Source organism: Argentina silus (genome assembly GCF_951799395.1).
Source record: "Argentina silus genome assembly, chromosome: X".
Taxonomy (NCBI): Eukaryota; Metazoa; Chordata; class Actinopteri; order Argentiniformes; family Argentinidae; genus Argentina; species Argentina silus.
The window spans coordinates 21,090,844-21,113,035 of NC_139653.1; the positions used below are offsets into that span (position 1 = coordinate 21,090,844).

The 22,192-nt window shown below is 41.4% G+C and overlaps 1 protein-coding gene across 1 annotated transcript; it reads right to left on the reverse strand.

The window, feature by feature from the left end:
- Positions 1–186: 186 nt before the first annotated feature.
- Positions 187–6,065, reverse strand: LOC310822281 (opsin-5-like; the record flags this gene model as incomplete). Its single annotated transcript, XM_083694627.1, has 6 exons — positions 187–657; positions 811–1,034; positions 1,194–1,298; positions 2,143–2,242; positions 4,972–5,177; positions 5,930–6,065. The coding sequence occupies 6 exons, from the start codon at positions 6,063–6,065 to the stop codon at positions 187–189; spliced, it is 1,242 nt and encodes a 413-aa protein (XP_083550753.1).
- Between the last annotated feature and the right edge of the window lie 16,127 nt (positions 6,066–22,192).

The following is a 22,192-nucleotide window of genomic DNA, read 5'->3' on the forward strand; positions in this document are numbered from 1 at the left end:
GTTTTAATGAATAAACGAGTTCCACTTTGGAGAATCAGGAAAAGGTTTTATTGACATAGCACGTTAACATGGATACAATTACATAAATCCAACAAATACAAAAAGTACATCGTGTTCCTCTCTATAATTCAAGTAGTGGTTTAATTCAAGTAAAACCCAGAAGCAGTAAAGAGCTGAGAGCAGTCTTCAGAGTCTGTCACTCTCGTACTCAGGCGTTTCAGTGGGCATGGGCATAGGGATGTAGAACACCTCCTGGCTGGTGGGAGGTAGGGTGTGAGGAGGGCTGTTGACCCCTGAGTTAGTGTCAGGGGTGGGCTTTAGCAGCCCCCCTGCAGTGTATTTAGTCTCCCACTGCTGGAGAGGAAGTGATGCAACAGGGGGCGTGGCCTCGGCTTTGGGTTTGATGTGTTTGAATTGTTGCAGGCGGACAACGTCCTTATTCTTGCTGGTGCATGGCAGCAGCACAGCCACATCCTTACGGAACTTGGAGCTCATACCAAAGTAGATGAGGGGGTTGTAGAAGCTGGCAGACTTGGCAAAGAGGCGTGTATAGATGCTGGTCATGGTGGGCACATGGAATCCCCATGCTGACCACATGGACACCATAGCGTAGGGCGACCAGGCCATGATGAACCCAGTGCAGATTACAATGGAAACCTGAAGCAGGGCACAAACAAACAATATGAATGATTGTAGCAGAAGGAGGCCTACTGCTGCACTGAAACCCTAGCTTGTAGCTACCATGCTCTAGTTGTAAGAGCCTTTAATTTGCACCCCTTGTATAAACCTTTCTTTTCTTCCTTCACTTACCCTGGTGACGTCTCTTTCCACCTTCCTCTGACGGGAAGAGAGGGAGCCATCGGCTGACATGGCATTACTGGTCTTGACAGTGTTGATAATGGACATGTAGGAGAAGAGCATGATAAGCACAGGGATGAAGAAGCATGAGATTAGGATGGAGATGATGTAGGACTTGTAGATGGTGGAATAGTTGGCTTTGGACCAGTCCACCTCACAGGTGCCATAACCTCGATCTGAAGGGAATAGAATGGAGGATCAGACTGGTGCACGCTTCAAACCTTCCATCTCCTTCTTAATCGCCACAACATCTATTTCATTCTATTAAATTCTATTCTATTCTATTGTTTGGCTTTCCATTGAGAGGGGAAGTGGTTTGAGGACAGTTTTCTGACCTGTGTAGCTGCCCCAGCCCAGCAGTGGAGCCACAGACCAGAATAGCGCTCCAACCCAGATGAGCATCAGTGAGATGGAGATGGTGCTCACGCTGATGCAGGATGCTGTAGATACACACAACAGGAGAGCTGCTATGAATATGTGTGTGTTGTAAAGAAACCTCACCCCTTAAATGATATGGTTACAGACACAGTGTGTAAAAGCTGTTGTTTGCATGACCAAAGTTCCTCGCCTTTGAGTCCCTCTGTAGAAGGGCTTAGCTTTCCAAATGTTAGGAAAAGTGAGAGGCACTCAATGTCCAGCCTTCTTGCCTAGTTATGAATGTCACATTGTGACATTTATTGAACAATGAGTTCTTTTTTAGCACTGGCAGCCCTTCCAAGTCATTACCACTGAAAATAACCTTTGTTGACAAAGAACATTTAGCTTTGTATTCAGTGAGAAGAAAAAAATCAATTGGTGTGATATGCTTCCAAGGGCATATGTGACTCATTAGTTACTTATCATACATGCAACTGATTAATAGAATTGTTATGATTATGAAATGACATGTAATTGATTGAAGATTTTTTTACTGTACCAATAAAACCAAACCAAGGTATAATAGTTACATTGTAAGAATAATCTTAAAGCTCCCAACACAGAGGTGGTTTTTCTGCCTAATTTCCATTCAATTAAGACATTCCTCGACACCAATTACACCAAAAATAACCTCACCTCAAATTAAGTTAATGCTATGGTATGGCATAGAACTGTAAATGAAATTGCAGTCATCAAACAGTACTTACTCCCTGAACTCAAGCCAGTAATGAGACCTCAACACAGAAAGAAAACATTATTTTCTGCTCTTTCCAGATAAGGGCTACTGGAATGTAAGTTAGGAAGGCATGAGTTCAGCAATAAAGTTTGCTACCTCCCTCTTTCCCTAAGAAAATACTTGATTATAACCTTTGTTTGGGTGGCATCCCTTGATGTATCGGGTGACACTGATGACAGTCAAGGTATTGATACTTGCAAGGCCAAAGAACAAGGTGAAGAAGCCATCCACCTAGGAGAGGAGACAACAAAGTGTTAGTACTCCATGGGATCACACCTCTAAATGACTGACTGTCTCTGTCTGTCACTCAAAGTATTGTACTGTAGGATAGGTCACAGAAATCATTCTTGCCCTAGGGAAACTGCTTGGTTGTTCCAGGCCTTGTTTGTTGGTTTGTTTGCTTTTGTCTGTATCAGATAGCAACTCATTGTCACTTCAGAGCCTCTCCTGACACCTACTGTCTGATGGGCTCTAGAACATCCCAGCAGATGGCCTCTACCTAATGCAATGGTTGTCTCAAACTAGAGCAATATCATTAATAGAGAGAGACTGTCTTTTAAATACGATGTATTGTATATGAGATGTACTAGAAGATGAATATAAAGGTATACAGTATATAAGTCATTTTACGTATGGCCTGACTGAATCACATGTTATGAGCTGGAATGAGGTGTTATAGACATAGGCATTGAGACTATGGTGAGGCTCTGATTATAGTTCATCTCACGCAGATGCCAGCGACTGTGTTCCAGTCTGGTTCTCGCTGTGCCACTCGGGGGACCCTGCTGTGACATTGCGTAGTGACATGTCTCTGCTGTGTGCTGTCTCTGATTACTCTTGATCTTCTTTAAGAGGAAATCTCATTACTATCTATCTACTGTCAATCATCAAGACTTTTCCCTCCCCAGCCTGCCCAGCCTGTATGGAACTGCCATTCTGCCTACCCTACTTCTGCTTCTCCATCAAAGACAATTACAAAAGTGCTTGTCTAGATTTAAACTGGTTAACATAATATGCATTTTCCTTGCGGCAGGCAGGTCTCATACTCCCCAGATGAATAATGGAGAACTGATGAGTACTTTACTGTCTGTTGAAGTACTCACTGGAAAAGCTTGATTTTAGTTAATGGGAATATTTTAGGCAGAAAAATACTTCATTTACGTAATTTAGGGAACTCAACTGCTTTTGTGCCAGATTGTGTGCCACTGCAGCACAATCTGAGTTAGACCACAGAATTATAAGAATTCTGCTTATTCTCTATAAGAAGAGCACACAAAGCTGCAGCCCCTCTACCTCTACACTCCATTGGGAGATGAAAGGGTCTAATTCAGTGACATCCCATTCCATCCTGTCCCATCCCGCCGGAGCCCTCTGAGACAGGGGTGAAAAACAAGCGGGCCTGGCCCAGCCCACGTGTACCTGTTCATGTCCTGTCATGCTGATGCAGTAATCTGCTAGTGCTTCTCACATGCCTGTCTTTCTCCCTCCCTCCCTCCCTCCCTCACACTCTCTCTGTCTCTCCCTCTCTCCTAACTAGCTAGTACTCCCATTTTCCCTCTGACACCCATCCGTAAAATCACAATATTTTTCTCCACCCAAAAACCTGAGATTGCAGGGATGGCTGAGAGATGAAATCACCTCGTGTGCTGTTTCTTTGAGAAAGGCGTGTTCATAAACCTAATTATAACACAGCAATAGGCCTCCCCCTGTCTCTCCATCTGAGATTGCAGGGTCATAACAGTATTGAGACTGAAGCTGTTATTGTTACACCTATGTTTTTCTATGGCTCCACAGAGACTCCTTACATAGAGTGTGGATATCAGGGCTCCCACTACAAGCTAGGCTTGAGCAAGAAAAATAAGCTGGAAAAATTCCAAGCAAAAGTATGAAGTATGACAACTATTTCAATGCAAGTAAATGGCTTGGGAGGAGACTAATAATAAATGATAAAAACATACGAGCCAAAGTATGCAGTATGAAATTGTGATGTTCAGAAAACGTTTTGGTGTTCAGGCTACTTAACATTAGTTATAGAGGTAGAAATACTTTCACATACCCTGGAAATGCCTGTAGTGAAATCCTGTCAAAAGAATTTAGGAAATGAGCTCTTGCCATTGCTAATGTATAGCTGTAGGTGAAGCTGTGTATACACAATCTCTCAGCATGATACCACACATTTATCTGCAGTATTTCAGTAGAGTCAATAACATATTACAAACATTTACCCACTTTAGTGTTCAGCATGTTCATCAATGGTACTATGACGCTATTGCAAGGTTCTGGTAAGGTTGAATGAACCAGTCCTGTTAATCAATTTCTGTTCATTTCACCCTCTTTACAGTATGTCACAAACATTGACCAATAGGGAATGACGTTAACCTTTTACAATTAGGTAATTGTTTTGCAAATCTAAACCACAAATTCCCATGTAGCCTTTGTGGTTGTTGACAGATGCCATGCTGCTGGGATAATTTCCCCTCTTGGGCCCACTGTAGTAATCTGATTAAGATTAACCTCCAACCCACATGGATAGCGTTATCCCTCTCCACACACACACACCTCCTCACTGTAATTCTACCTAAGATTCCTTTACTTCATTAATTGGTCAAAGATATTAGCAAATGGATACAGTAGTTTAGATTCTAGTCCTCTTCACCAATCCATTAAATGTATCTCAAATGGACAACGCATTTCAGAGGTTTCAAATTCTATTTCCAGGATTAGAGAAGTAGTTCACATGACCAATGTGGTGCAATATCCTTTGCACATTCTGTGTATTACTTTTTTGGAAACAGAACTAAAGTAAATTAGTCTAATACTGTGTATTCTTGGAAATGCATAGTTGACAGTTTCAATGTACTGTAAGGAGGCAGAGTCCATCTTATTACTGTACACTAGCTCTAGACTCCTAACTCACCTCAATTATGGAGCTAGAACCACAGTCTTGGTCTGGCTCTTACCTGGCATGTCCAGATCCAGGTGACCAAGAATCCATCATCCCGGAAGATGTTGAAGATTTCCAGAATCCCTCGGGAGTAACCAAATACAGAAATACTGGCATCTGAGATTGCAAGGTTTAATGTGAGGAAATCTGTGGGCGGAAGGGAGGCCCTCTGTCTGTACAGGACGACGATTACTAAACTGTTTCCAAACCAGGAGAGCCAACCTGGAAATAGAAAGACACACAAACTCACTGTCATTACAGAGCCAAGACCACCAAACTGGATGACACAAGTCAGGAAGGCAAACATGTCCAATTACCACCTATTTAATATTTCCTGTTATTGTTAACATATTTTTTTTTTTTAAATACACTTTAGGTATGAGGTTGTTTTCAGGGACAGGATTTTTCTTTGGTGCAAAAGGACATATTCATGCTCAGAATGACAAATCAATTCTGATTTGTCTGATTTCTCTCCTGCTAGAGAGGACCTGGATTGAGGAGGGAGCCCTGACTCAGCTGAGTCATATTTGACTAAGAGGGCCAACTGCGCCACCACTACTTGGCAGTAGATTGGCCTTTTGGAAGATGGAGAAATTGGTGGACACGCAGGCATGCAATTATTTTACTGTTGCCTGCATCTGTTCTGGTAGAATAAAGCCAATGTCTGATCTCTAAGACATATTATGCAAGCGGACAACATAAGCGAATGTTGCAGTGTACAATTATAGGTGGAGTGAATCAAGCATTGAGCATTTGCCCATTTGCCCTGAACTGCAAATCCTGGTTTAAACAGCATTTTCCTAGCTTCAAAGCATTAAGTTTAACGCTTAATTCTACGAGGAAACTATGAAGCATAGCTCATTAGAATACAATGTTTCAGTTTTCTCATCAATGCTTCAGAATAATCTTCAATGTAAATAGTTTCCTCAATCATTTTGCATTTAGCCACTAGGCTCCTGTACTAAAACACTCACCTAGCACCAACAGGTAAACACCAACGATGGTCTCTCCTTGCTCCGTCAGTGGAGGCTCTGCATGCACAACGCTGAGGTTATTGTTCCTCCATGGGATGTTGGCAATCTTTGGAGGAAGTTTAAATGTAAAATCCATGTTCTGAATATCGCTGCCAAGGCATGAATTCCTGTTGATTTCAAGGAGCTCCCAATTCTGCATACACTGAGATACTGCTCCATGTGCCAATGGGGACTAAATCCAGTTTATAAATAAATACTGGCACCCTGCAACTCACTGTCCAAATGATAGCGAGTACGCCTGTAATCCAGTCTTAACGACAAAACAGATGGCGATTTTGTGATAAATCCCAGCCAATATGGTAAAAGTCATATAAGCCACTTCAACTGGAAATGTAATTGCTGGCTTTCTTTTGGTTTTAACTTATTTCTGAGCCTATCAAATCCTCCCCAAGACAATTACAATTATCCACCAAACAAGCCCAAAATCTATTTCTTGTGGTATAAGTATCCCGATGAAATGGGCCTAAAAAAGGAAAAAGAAATGGGCCTAAATAGTTTTTCATTATGCAATTTGATTAAAAATGTAATACAGCATCGTCTGAGAACAACGTCGAGTCAAGTGTGCATTAATCAAGAGGTAGGCTACCTGTCACTTGGACCTTGGCTTGAGTAGGCTAGGCCTACCGAATTTATCAGTTGTCTAATTGCAGTGCCAGACAGGGAGAAAATAAATGACCCCACACAACGATGTAGATCATAAAGTAACATGTTGTTACTTTTCATGGACATACCAGGAGTGCTACTTTACAGTAGTTAACTAAGGCCAGTGAAGACTTGGACATGATAGAGATAAAGAACTGTACATTTATTGCCTAATAAACTTCAGACGGTTATGGAGGCGATAAAGCAGACACTACATACTAGTGGCCACATGACCTACTAAAGGTAAGACTTTACATTAAGGTCATATTTGTAAAGGGTTTATAAATGGTTTATAATTACTTAATAAATCACTTATAATAAGTTTATTATTCAATTATAAACCATTTACAAACAGTTATACAGTAAGTAATTAGTATAGATTGAACGATATTCACTTGATGCTTGCCAAAAAGGGAGCTTGCAATCAGGAGCCAGTTGTTAATGCTTTATAAATGCACTTATAAATGCTTTGAAAACTAACCCTGATGTGAAATAATGCAATATTATTTACAATTGTTGCATAGTGATTGCACATTTGGGAGGTTTTTACACCGGATTGCAAGGACCAAGTGAATATCGTACTATAAACTAATGAGTTATAACTGTTTGTAGATGGTTTATAATTGAATAATAAACTGGTTATAGGGGATTTATTAACTAATTATAAACCATTTATAAACCCTTTACAAATGTGACCTTAATGTAAAAGTGTTACCTAATATGATTTATTATGATTGATAATGATTGCTCATCCCTGCGTGACAGACACTTATCCCTAGATTTACAGTAAGAATCCCAATATGCTATGACCATGGATGAGTTATAATACATTGTGAGGGGTTTGCATGGTACAATACCTGATGTTGATGATTCGAGACTATGCGGTGTCAACTATGCACATTATGCATAGTATAACACACTATGAACATTAACATTAAAGTGAAAACCTGGTCACGAGTATGTCGTGCTGTTTTAGCAGAACTGTTAGCGCACAATATTACATTGAGGAAAATAAGAAGAATGAGAATAGAGTATCAATACAAAATAATCAATTTATAGTTCAATGACTGGAAAGTTACCCGAGCGTGTAGGCCTAGTGCGTATTTGATTCGTTATCAGTGTTGCTTCTTACATCTTACGGCGGTCCACGGATTTGAGGTAGGCTGAAAAGGTACCGGAGCTTGTAGTGCTTATTTTGGTGGTCTGCGGTGCACTCTCCTCTTTGCATCCTATTATGATGTTTTTAATGCCAACCTGTCACTATAGCCGCACCATCGCGAGATGAATCGACGCCACCCTCGAAACCTAAAAAATCTCTATGGCAAGACGCGTCATTAAACCCAAGTTTCGTCAAAATTGGTGCAGTCTGTCATTTTGGAAATGTCGCATCTGTATGGCAAACGCATCATGCACCCAAGTTTTGTAAAAAATAAAAAATAAAAAAATAAATTGTCCCAGTGGTGTCGGAGATAAAGCGTGTGATGGACAGAGACAGATCGATAGTCCCCTCCCCGATTTCATCATGTGGGACAATAAACAGACTGCTGTAAACTAATGGATGTTTAACCATAAGTCTTAGGCTATGTGTGTCAAGGACACACAGGAGTAGGCATGCGTAAACCAAAACTCAAAGAATGTATTTCTGTTTTCTCCTCAAACACCTTTCCCAAAAATAAACATCAAAGACCAGCAATGGCATAGAATGTACAACTGTTATCATCAGGCGAGGTGTGATATCCTCAGGATTCACCAGACATGCCCATTCAACTGTAAATAAGTGCTCCAGACTGCAAGAGGGGGCATTGATCACCATTCACAATAGAAGATCAAACAGTCATTGTATCAGCCACATGTAAACACATGTAGTAAGATAGTGGTAAAACATTACTTTCCTACACACACAAGCACATCATGTCACCTGTCTACAAAATACTCTAGTACAATACTCCAGTGTCACTAGGCCTACTGTTCCTCTTCCATGATATTTGGACTCCATGCAGGTTTCCATGCACATTCTCTATCTTGATTGAGAGTATGATATTTGTGTACACAGATGAATGTTGATGGATATTATTACTGTACCTTACACATTTTCCAACCTAGATGGAGTAGATGCTGTAGCAATATAAAAAAAGAATCAACCCCCCTAGACAGTTTTTGAAAGCCAAATAATGATGATCAGAGTCATTATGTGCATGGTTGACCACTTGGTGAGATGTTGACGCACAACAGCTTGTATTGAAGGGGCATAGCGTCTTGTGTTTAGGAGATTACTGGATACATTTGGACCAGTAACAATGTGCACTGACTGGAACCATTGCAACGTAATTCCTCTCTGTTTAACACGGAACTCCTACACTAAGAAATGACAATTAGTGCCTTTGAGGCTGGTTTCCCCCTTGGGATGTGTCACTTCTATTTAGCCAGGGTCCTGCAGGTGCTGATTGTAACATTATCAGCTTGGTGGCACTTAACCTAAATGTTGACACATGTCGGAACACAGCAAGGTGTTGGCTTTAATGGTCTGAGTGGGTATAGTCATACAGCTCCATTGGCTAAACCAGGTTTTATTTGGCACCTTTTTTATAGGAGTGTGTGCAGAATCTAAATCCTCTCTTTATTCAAGAGGAGACAAGCACAGAGTATGTGTACAAACAGACAAACAAACAGACAACAATAAATGTTAAACAAATGTTAAAGTAGGCCATGTTTTGAAAGATGAATAATTTGGGATCTCTCCAATAGTTGTTTTATAACCCAGATTTTGATCCAAGCATATAATTTTTTTAGATCACTAATTTTGACCTAAATGGCCTTTCCTTCTCCAGCACACAGTCCTAACCCTCCTTTCCATCTCCTCTGCGATCCCTCCTACCCCCATTCCCTACCCCGATCCACAGTGAGCCACTCTGTGGTAACACACCTCCTGATGGGGTAACCCGAGCCCCCCCAGTCTGCATGGAGATCACAGTGTACACCTTGTTTCACTGCTCCTGCCTCTACAGACCAGCCCTCCTGGCCCTCAGGATGTGGAGGGAAGGGCTGCTGCCAGCTGCTTTGGCGCTTCCGAGCCTCCACGTCAAACCCTTCCTTTGAGCCCCATAGAGAGCCTGGAGAGAGCTGTTGCTGTGAGACTGAACCCCTGACCCTAACTGTCACCCATCCAGCAGCTAACACTGCTCCCAGTCATCCCTTACCCCCACCCTCAACCCCAAATGCCACACGACAAGGATTCAGTAGTGCAGTATTCCCTGTGTGTGCTGTCCAGAGAGACAGACTGTGATTCTCTGACATAGCTGCTGTGTGAGTCTTATGGTCGAAGTGGATAATGTGATAATGATTGTGGGAGACGATATACAGTGGCTCAAATTGAAAATGTATATCACCTATTGCCTGTGGCTAACCAGGCTAAGTGTTAAGTTTAAGGAAGAGAATAAGTGAGAGGCTGATGTAACAGATGTCACACTGCCGCAAACAGTATAGCTTCCTCACACACAAGCTCACACGAGTCTCAAACTTGTATCCTCTGTATTGCCAACACATGTGACCGCCCGCCAATGTTTACCAGTTACGCCACCGAAAAGCTAGCAATTCAATGCTGCGGGTGGGGTTATTTCAACTTCTTTTTTTTAATATATGTTTTAGGGCATTTCTGCTTTATTGGAATAGAGATAGTAGAGATTGACAGGAAGGATGGGTGAGAGAGAGGAGGGATGACATGCAGGATATGTCAATGGCCGGAATCGAACCAGGGACCTTGCGATGATATGGTATGCGCCTTAGTGTGCTACGCCACTGAACGCCCCAAGGGTTTCAACTTCTGAAGTGTGAGTTTATCTCGACTCAGTTACTCTTACCCCTCTAAACTCTCCCTACAGCAACCCCAGCCCTTGAGTTGAGCGCTGGTACTGGCAGATCCTGGTACTGCACCACTGGCAACCCCAGCCGTTGAGTTGAGCGCTGGTACTGGCAGATCCTGGTACTGCACCACTGGCATCACATTGCCGCAAACGGTATTGCTTCCTCACACACCAGCACACACAAGTCTCTAACTTGCATCCTCTGTATTGCCAAAACACGTGACCACCCACTGAAACACCCGATGTAACCCAGTTACGCCACTGAAAAGGTAGCAGTTTAATGGAATGGCGCATGTCGGGGTATTTCAATTTGAGGATTGAGCTTACCATCTCAACTCAGTTACACTGAATAGTGTTTTTGTTGTTTGTTGTTTATAATTGGATGCCATAAACTCAACCATAAAGTTGATAAGTGGACAGAAGGAAACATGTGGTGATTGTATACTACAGGTAGGAAAGGTTGTAACAAAGAGAGCAGAGAGATTAGTGTGCAACTGTCATCGACACTTCTCCACGTTGTTAGTTTGAGGATTTACAGATGCAGGCAGAAGGTTTCAAGGTATGAGATTACAGTGTTGCTAGACTGATAGACCAGAGGCCAAGTTTAATTCTGTCTGAGCAAAGGCCCAGTTTTTCTCGTTAAAGTAAACGCCATGGAAAGGGGGATTGGTGTGGTCAACTCACTCCAAAAAAGTGTCTTAAGGGTGCAGGGTCGCCAGGACACGAAGGACATGAAGAAAGCAAAAAAATTGCACTCACTAGAATGTAAAGGAAAGTTAGAAAAACAGTTGGTGAGGATGAACATAAACAGGGAAAGTCATAATCAATAATTTGTACTCATGGTCCTGTATCTGCTTGTGCTGAGTTTTAATATAATGTAAGCCTACATGTACAGATATAGATGGGTTATGGGTTCTTTAGAGGCAGTGTTGTGGTAAAGTTACTGTCACAGGTATGCATTTGTGAGGCTTACATCATGCTGAATATACTGGCATTTACTGTACAATGCTAAGGCGTGAGCAGATTACTGGAAGGAGCTGCCATACCCATGATTAAGCTTGACTTTCTTCAGTTGACTTTGGCAGTGGGAGTGAAGCGTGGCAATCACACAGCAGCTACAGTACAGTAGGCCACTGTGTCATTAGGCTCATGATGACGGTTTTGAGGGCTATTGCAAAGCTAAGGATGCGAGGTTAAAAGCTCACAATTTTCAGATGGAAAACCACAGAGCTGTTTGAAGGAAACAAGGCATTTCTTCACACAAGACATACACCAGGTCAGGAGATGTACATAAGCTTAAAGAGGTACACTTTTCAAAGCTGAAAATGGGAGAAATGTTCTCACACCCCCTCCTCTGTCCCCTGTTGCTGAGCAAGGGTGCTACTCTCTGGGACACTGGGGCTGTTTGTGTGAATTCTCCAAAGCATAGAGTAAAATGGATTGCCTGTTATTCTCTTGGACTTTCTGTGCAGGAAATTGATAAATGAGTCTGACAAATTAAAAGGGATTTCCTTTGCAGCCTGCATTATTCCTTGTTTCTTGCTAAATGATGAATACAAGACATACAGTATGCTTGATATGCTCCTTATAGAAGCTATCTGTCTCCCAGAGAAATCTATGATTATAGAAGCTGCTGATGTTTTTAAAGCTTGATTGTTGTCATATGTTATCACTGTCTACTTGTTAGAGGGCTTTTAAAACCAGCACCAAAGAACAGCTGTTTTGTGAACTGACATCACATCTTTAGGAAATCAAGAAAATAAGGCAAAGGTTTTAGCCGCACATCTTCTTTGAAACGAGAAGATGTTTCAAAGAAGACGTAGGTGAGTAGAACATCCATCCACCTGGCTTACACCTGAAGATGTGGTCTCTGCCAAGAACCAATGAATCAATAACCCATAAACTGCCCATAACCTTTGCAGAAACATGGCTACACCACCACATCAAAGGTTGCCAAACCATTAGGGGGCAAAATCCACATGGGGAAAAGGGGCTTGCCGTGATATGGATAGAAATATTTAACAGTACACAACCTGACAATGTAACACCTCAATACTGACTACATACATGATAGTGTATGCCCCTATACTGTAGCTATTGGTTATGTGAAATGTCTGAGCACATTGCTCATCAAATTAGCCCTGTATAAACAGGATATGCACGTAACAGATGGAGTTCCTGTTTACCCCACTCCAAAAACAAAAAGGTCAGAGAAACTATCCTGTTAGAGCATACACATGTTGCTGAAATTCATCAGTGTAGACCACAGCTCTTATAGTGACTTAAACACTGTACAAAGACTAGGCTGTTTCTCTTCCTCCCTCCCACCAAAACAGTTCCTACACTTGACCACGCAACCCTGCAGAGCTCAATTTTAGACCGCTTAAGATTTCATGACCAAATTAATTAATAGATTTTCAGTGTGTCAGATCCTTACTAATGAGATAGAGATGTGCATTTGAATGTCACATGATCAAGAATCCACCATACAATATTTCAAGCCAAAGAGGTACATTAGCATTATCTTTCACTATACTCATTTGTGACTATGACCATTGAAACAGTATCACTTAATACATGAAAAGTTAATAAATAGTTCTCCCTAGTTAAACACCATAGGAAAGGAATAGATGAATGCTATTCAGTCCAAAAGCATGTGAACACACACTCTGTGTAGAGTCCAAGAAGCAGTGTGGATTGGTTTTGTGGCTCAAGGTCTTTGGCTCTGAATCATGTACAAACATTTATGTAGGCACTCCGTTCAGGTGGCAATTTCTCCTGCAGACCCTGTGTTTATTTAAGCAGGTAACGTATGTAAGTAGGACTCATTTATGGTAGAATTCAAGCCTGTCCCTAAGGAGGCTGCGCATCAGCTTAGACACAGAGGAATATGTTGGCGTAGAGTATAAACTGATTTCCACAAGGAAACGGGAAAGTGTAAATTAAACTAAACATCCTGCTAGGGTATGGATAGAAGCATGTGAGGACGATATGGACAGCGTTTGGACCCTCTATGCTGAGAGTTTTCTGAGGAATCAGAATAGTACCACCTTGTATTAACTTTTTGAGTGAATTCTACTACTCAGAACGAGAACGACTTTCACTGTAAGGTAGAATTAGTGAACACACACACACACACACACACACACACACACACACACACACAACCTTAGGGGAGCTTGGAATATGATGGTGGCTCTTGTTTCAGGGGCATGTTGCCCACCATTCTGCTGCCCTGCCAGCTTGTTGATGTCTGACAGACTCTTTTCTGCCTGTTCAGAGGCCAAACCAGGGTGACTGGCAGCCTTTCTGGGTGAGGGCAAGGACAGCACGGTTGGCTAATCTCTTCAGCCTCCTGCTTTGTCTGAGGGAATGATCTGTGCACTAAGGCTGGACACAAGATACTCTCCACAAGCCTTTAGGGGCAAATGGGATTAGTCCAAGGCTCCTCTCTGGACTGCAGCCACAGGAGGCAAACAGAAAAACAACAATTACCACAACTTGAGTCTATGCTTGTGTCTTGAGTCGAGCTGACCTGTTTTGAACCTTTTGTGGAGAAACACATGGGCCCCTAAGACTATATGTCTAAGGGAATAGCTGGTCAACAACAATTCAACACTGTCACTCAGGATCAAACTTAGATGAAACAACCATCTCAAATCTTCTCAAAGAGCATGACCCTGTGAATGACGTTGATGTGTCAGCTGTCCTGCCACCCCCTCAGGTCAATAGTTTGGCCTATTTGTGACAGGGTGTTCTAAGGGGCACCACTTATCTTCTTCTTTCAAGAGGGTCATCAGAAAAGAAGACACCATGCCTTCACCTGCTGACCTGTGACACATACTGTATCTATTGAGACGTGATGACCCAATGACACTCTCTAGACTTAATTAAAAGGGATGAGAATGCTCACATTCTGACCATTTTACCTATAACCGAATGCAGACCTCTCTGATGCACATTCGGAAAGGTGTTATAATGTACCAGATTGATTGGGACAATTTATCCTAACTCAGAGGTCATAAGCCTCTCCTAACTCAGAGGTCATAGACATGTACTGGAACACGGTAGGTTGAAAACTAACATCAATACATATTAATTTTGCTCAGAATTCTCACTCACTTTTTTTTCTTTTTTTAAATAGCAGATCAGTCAAAAAGTTTCCAAAAAGAATCAATGTAACAACAATCTGTAAACCAAAACATTATACAGAGCATATCCCTGAAGGTTATTTTCCTCAAAATGCTTAAGGGATCCAACCGTTAATCAAATCCTTAAGAGTAGAATAGACTAGACTATTCTAGATTGATTTTATGAGTAGAGGATGGACATGTCCTTCTCACCTGGGCAACATACCACTTGTCCCAGGAGAGACTCACCACAGTGATTCAGTGATGCCCAGCTGCCTAGCACCTGGCATGGGTTTGGTTCTTACAGAAAAACACTTGTCACATGGCCTGTTTACAACATGTTTTTACAGAACAGTTTAGACCTTAAACTGGAATATGGGTGAGGTTGAGGGTTTGCTGCTCCTTACGGTTTATAGTCACACTCAGTGTCCCCCTTTTCAATGTGCACTGTTAGCTCCACTGTTAACATTCACCTGTTTAACTTATCAAAGAACATCACACATTGTAAAAATCAGATGAGGTCCATAAATCCATAAGTATGATTATGGGAATGTGACAACTGGAAATTTACACCTCTCCTGAGGATCTCCATGGCATGGTCCTGAATTTTTATGAATGTTGTTGCTGAGGTCATACTGAATATGTTCAGTAGCTTCCCTCTCTTTCAGTAGATCACATGTTTATAGTGGGTATCAAGATATTGTTGCTTACAGCTGTTCAATTACAGTGAAATAAACATACAAACGTAATCACTGCTATACAGGTCTGTTCTTATTTTGTCATATTTAGATTGAGAGTTAGATGATGGATGACAAGCTGTTAACTTTGAGAACTTGATTGAGGAAGCTCAAGCTGAGAATAGGTTTTTATTACCAGCAAAAGGCTTGTTTTTCTTTGGAGGCCAGAAAGGAGCTGGTACAGTGTACATTTCTGTCAGTCTTGGATTTTAGTGATATTGTATATATGCAGGCCTCACCACCACCCTGAGAGTACTTGATTCAGTATATTAAGGCCTCAGGTTCATTACCAACCACAAACGTCTGACACATCATTGTGATCTCTACAGTGCTGTCGGCTGGTCTCTGTTCCTTTTTGATTAGGTCAGAAAATAAATATCAATTAAGATCTCACTTGCACTTACTTTTAACGATCCCAAAAATAAGAATAGGTCATGGCAGAAATAGTTTTAGTTACTCATCCCTATGGTCCTGGAATTCTCTCCAAAACAGTTTAAAACTTCAGGATCTAGTCACTTTGGTGGAGTTTAAACACTTAGTCGATGCAAATATCACATACTGTATATGTGTAACTGTCATTAGTACAGTTGTTTTTAGTTATGACATTTGTGTTTCTATATGTAACTATTGTACTGTATGTGTGTCCATAGTTTGTTCAATGTTGTGTCTGTGCATGTAAGTTGTTTTGTCTGAAACTTGTTCCCCCAGCTGCTGTTGAAACAGGTCTCTCTTGAAAAAGAGATTTGAATAAAGGTTAAATAAATGATTTACTTAGGCACAGGGAAGTGCCAACACAGGCATTAGGTGCCTATGGTTGTGGTTGTATAACTGATGGTTATATAACTGCTGTGATGACAAGCAGAATTGTACAGTAATGACTGACTGATGGTTATTGTCTTGTGTTTCTGTGTGGTAGAGGAGCAGGCCTCAACATAGGTCAGAATCACAGCCCTGCCTAAACATAGCTCAGAACCACAGCCCTGCCTCAATATGGAATCCAGTACAGTATATGACTGCATATCCAGCAAGTGAACCATTTTCTAAATAACCTACTTTGATGTGACAAAAAACATTTTAGCAGGATAGAGATGCCTCCAGCTTCTGTACTCGACAGGCTCTGTAAGAGGGCTAAGTGTAATGATGTGTTTTAAAAGGAAAAACACAGGACGGACTGTGGTTATAAACTTTGTCACCTTAAGGCATGGATGCCATTTCATTGCGCCATATCACTAATCATATCAGGCACATTAAGATGTTTTTGCAGCTGTTGATTACATTTAACTGTTATTGAAGTACATGCTGCAAAGGTGTGTATTAAATTGTAATGATAAACACTATCCTTACGTAATCAACGTTTGTCGTGCTATACCATTTGCAACACCTCACAAACAGTGCTCTTACTTATTATCTCACTTCTGTAAAAAGGCTGTTAAAAATTTAAGATGAAGGGGGTTCCTAAAGTGAGATGAGGTTTAGACTGTTAAGCCTAACCCTAACCCTAACCCTAACCCTAAGTTTAAGTTTCATTGCTTCTTTTCTCCTTGACAAAATATATTTACATGCCACAAAATTCAGGGTTTTGTAAAGATTAGTGAAAGTTCTGAAATAGGAGAAAAACAACATCCTGACCATTCCTCTCTGGCCCCATCCATCAGTCGGTGTACCACTCAAATGCTCAGGATAAGGAGAGCTCTGTTAAACAGGTCATGTGAAAGGGGTTAAGTCTGCTATAAGGCTGCATGCACTCTGAAACAGCTGGAGCCAAGAGGTCTATGGGGTGGAGTGAGACACTGGGAGGTGGAGTGAGACTATAGGAGGTTGAGTGAGACACTTAGAGATGGAGTGAGACACTGGGAGAAGGAGTGAGACACTGAGGGAGGAAAGGGCTCCAGGCCTGTTCCTGGGCACTCCAAGACGGCCTGCTTTGAAACATCCTGATGGGAGCGAACCTCACCGCAGGCTTGTTCTCCTACCATGACGTAAATGAGCTTTGATATTCTGCACTATGAGCACAAACACAAGTGTAATGCAGGCTCTCCTATGCTCCATAACACATATGTTGCGTGCAGTGTGGTCTACAGAGCATGAAATAGACAGTGACAGAAAATTAAAGTGATGACTTTCTGGTTGGATAGGTAAAAGAATGTTCCTAGGTGTGATTTTTTAATTATGTTAATTGTGTATTGATCCCGTACTTTTTTTTAACTTCCTCTTGCCCCTGAGGTTCAGGGTCAAAAGTTGAAGCCGACGAAACACTCATTTGTTTTGAAAACAGATTCAAGACCACCTCCTTGTGACCTCTGTCATAGCTAATGAAATGTCTTTGTTTTTAGAGGGAAATCATACGTATTTTCAACATGAAAAGAGTACAGACTCTACAAAATATCCATGTACTCTCCATCATCTGAGATTTTCATCAGCCTGACATCCTGACCAAATATCCAAAAGGCTGCTTAATATCTATACAAATTAACTTTATACCCATCATTACGCGAAGCCAAAACTCCAAACTAGAACTCAGTGTATAGTTGCTGACAATGTTCAATCACATTTTCTGGAGGTCACAAAGGGCGTGCTACAAGGCTCTATATTGGGTCTGTTATTGTTTACATTGTATATAAATTATATTGGCTCCTTAGTTAAGGACTGCAAACTTTTACTTTTGTGAGGGCTCACACATCTGTGGTCATTATTTCAAAGATCTGCACCTTAGATGGTTCCCAAATTGAGAAATGATGCACTTACAAGTATCTTGGCATCTGGATTGATGGCAACTTATTAATTAAAACACATATAGTTGAATTAATAAAAAAAAAAGCTGAGAGATAAACTAGGTTTCTTCTATAGGAATAGGTCATGCTTGCCACTTGACAATAGAAAGAAGATGGTAGAATCAACATTCCTGTCAGTACTTGACTATGGGGACATTATTCATATAAATGCGACCTCCTCTACATTAAAACAGTTAGATTCAGTCGATCATTCAGCACTTAACTTTATTACAGGTGTCATACTCATCACTGTCTTTCACACCAGGCAGTGGGGTGGACATAAATAACTGTTAGAAGGACCATTGGCTTCTGTATGTATATAAAGCTATAATCCATAAACTCCCATGCTATCTTACTTCACTTATTTCCTGGAGATCCAGCACTTATCAGATGTGGTCTCAAGATAGGTTAGTCCTTGAGGTAGCACATGTCACATGTGAGCTGGGTAAAACTGCCTTTAGTTACTGTGCTCCTAGGGTATGGAATGACTTGCAGGATAGACTGAGGCTTGAGATGCCTTAGTTTCACTGGGCCATTTCCGAAACTTGATTGCCACATTTTTGGTGCAGGATTGTTGTTATTATGAATGATTGTTGTATCTAAAAACTGTATGTAAATGTATTGTCAATGGAATGGAATGTAAATTGTCTTGTGTTTAGATTATATATCAAGGCACACTTGAAAAAGAGGAAGTGGAGGCTTTCAAGTTAATTTCTAGAGGGGTTCCTGCGGGTGGGAACACTCATGGTTATGGAAGTAATAGGAGAATTAAGTAACAGTGGGGATTTATGCCTTAGTGCACTGTTTAAGCACCCTTTGTTGAATTATCATTTCTATGAGTTATTTGTGGTACCTTATATTATGTTTAGCCAATGTAATTTGTCTCTGGGTTTTTCTGTTGTGTAAATTGAATAACTATGTTTGGTTTGTCTCCATAGGAGGAGCTAAAGCTACAAAAGAGGAGCTGGTGCCACAGGGAACGTTTGATGCGAGCATAGGGCCCAATGCAAAGGGCGTAGCCTAGTTAATTTTGTTTGTTTTATTTCTGTTTTGTTTTGTCCTGCACTGTAATTATTCTCATCTGGGACTGGAACTCCACATTTACTTTTTAATGGTGTTTTCATTTACAAAAAAAAATGATATCCTCAATACTTTATTTAAAGAAAGTAATAGGCCTTTGGTAACAGACAGATACAATATGATAATGAATCCAGTTCCTCTGATGTGACATGACAAAAATACCATCATACAAAACCAAAAATGTGCTGTGTATGAGGTCTCCCCTCATAAATCCAGAGTGTGTACATGTTAGTCTAATGACGTCAGGCCTAAATAGAATGCTGACTTGCCCCATGGTCCAGTGGTCGTATTGTGGTTTGGATGGTAACCACAGCACCACTCTGGTATCTCATCTTGGAAGAGTTGAATCGAAGGGATGTAAAACAAATTGGCCATCCACAGTACAGTCTAGTCTCCCAGTGTTGCAGTCTTACACATATCCAGAGTGTCCTGTGCCTCCCAGGGGAGATGTTTTGCCTCCTGTGGAATCATGATGGCAGGCTGATGTGTTTGCATTCCACGCCTGTTTGTGTTTTTTATTCAGCCATGGGGAAATATGCTGGCAGAGGCACATAGCTGCTGGCAGTGCCACAAGGTGGCTCAGTGCTTTTGGGCATGTGCAATGTGCCCTCATCTCTGTCAAGGATGAAATTATTGTTGTCTTTACTCTCTCAACTTGAGCACAAATTAGAGATATCATAATTTGTTTGAAATAAATATGCACATTGATTCACTTTTCCACTAAGGAACATATGCATTGTTGATAAGTATGTAAGTAAGTAAATTCTTCTTGCAAAGAATTTAAAAAACCTGGAAAAACCTGCCAGGTGAAGAAGACCTGCTAATTGAGACAGGGTTGTTACAGGAGGTCATCTGAATTTAATCCTAGTCAGAGGGATGAGGTCAGGCTGATTGGGGAGAGAGAGGTCACTCATCTTTGCATGATGAACTTTTGGCAAAGGTGGAGGTGAAAGAGCATTCCTGTCCTCACATGAATGACCAGAGGGGAAAGGGGACAAGGAGACAGGCAAAGAAGGAGGGATTGAGGAAAGAGAGAGAAGGATAGACAGAGCATTACTCTTACAAATACCTACACTCTTCACTGCACTTTCACTTTTCATCAGGAGTCCTGGATGCTCACAGGCTGAAAGAATGCACCGCAGGGCAGCCTGCAGCTCACCCTGACATCGCACCCTTCCCCATAGCACCCCGCTATCCCGCCCCACGCCTCGACATGTCCATCTTGGTCGGATATGCATCCTGAGCGTCACCAGGGATGTATCTACTCTGTCCACAAAGGGAGGAGAGTCAAATGAAAGACGTCACTGTGAGGAGGCTCAGTGAAAGGCACAGGGACGGCCCCAGACGTAAAGATAACTGGCTTATGTTGTTGTTGCCTATAAGATTTCATTGTAGGCATTTTAGCTTTGCCATATAATTCCAGCTAGACTGCAGTATAAAAACCATGGCCTTTGATCAGTGAGCTCTATGTGACAATATTCACTGACAGAAAACCTACATGTAGTTCTGATTTGTCAGACAAAGCCACGTTGTTTATTCTGCTTCTTCTCATCGGCTCCTGTGTGTGTTGACCCTGTTTCAGGATTGTGTGTTGGGGTCATCCCCCCCTCAGTTTATAGGGATGTTTTGCAGGTCATGTGTAGACATGAAAGTTCTTTTCTCTCCTCTGTCCACTTCTGTCATTTATAGTTTTGTGGCTGCAGGGTCTTAAAGAGATAGCACATGAAATGTAAGGAGCTAGTCTCATTCCCAGCCATGTTGGTCTATTCACCAAACAACATTGAGAGTGAACTCCCAGTGTATAAACCCATAGGGCATACGGTAGCATCCTCCTCCATAATCAAGCACCTGCAACCATGCTATAGCAGCTTTCCTACTAAATCTTGTAAAAATGCAGTGGTTTTCCAAAATTAGACAGTGAGTGGCTAGAGGTTTACTATTACTCACCGCAAAACCATGTCTCTGCTAGAGGGAGGTTTGTTATAGAGGTACCTTGATGCAGTTCTATAGACAGTATGCCAGTGATTATTTTCACATGGTTTAAGCCACTTTCACAAGGCATGGCATAATGCAGCTCCTTATAAATTCTAAACGTGTCTGTCTTCGAATGGTGGTTGCAGGCAAATTAAATTAGATTTAGTCCATCAAAAATGGTTAATCAACAATCATCTGTATATTTAAATGATGATGTCCCTTCTCATCTGAAATGCATGAGTCTCAGTTATATTTATCTGTTTATAATGAGCCCCTGTACTGGGGGGAGACAGAGTAAGCATATGGTTTCACAGTGGCTGGCGCCTATCTAAGGGCTAGACACAGCTCCGGTGTGTTGAGTGGGGGCGAAACTAAATGGTTGTAGTGTCAGTTATGCGCACAAAGGATATTATATCAAGATTCAAGATTAACTTTATTGTCCCACAAAGTGAAAATTTTAGTTGGGCTTTCACCCATGCTGCAGCTGTAAAAAACAAACATTCCACATACAAAGAGCATACAAAGATGTTAGTGAATAAATACATTCAGCAAGGTTCCTAAAAGCACCTATATACAAACAGAAAAAAAAACAATAAATAAAACAAAGATCCTACAGTGTCCATCCTGGCCTCATCCGTTTCTTATCAGCCACTATTTAAACGTTTAATTGACACAGGGATAAATACATTTTTAAATCTATTGAATCTGCAACAAGGGACTCTGAACCTCCGCCCAGAGGGCAGTAGCTGACACTCAGCGTGTAGAACATGGGATGAGTCAGTAACTATACTATTGGCTTGCCTTAAGGTAGCCTGTTCGTACGTAGACTGCAAGGATGGATTTCTTACCCCTATAATCTTCTGTGCAGTCTGTATCAATCGGACCAGTTTGGACTTTAGTTGCATAGAGGGGTTACCGAACCAAGCTGTAATCTGATAAGGCTCTCTAAGACTGCCTGATAAAAGACTAACATACATTTTTGATCAACACCATGAACTCTAAGTCGACG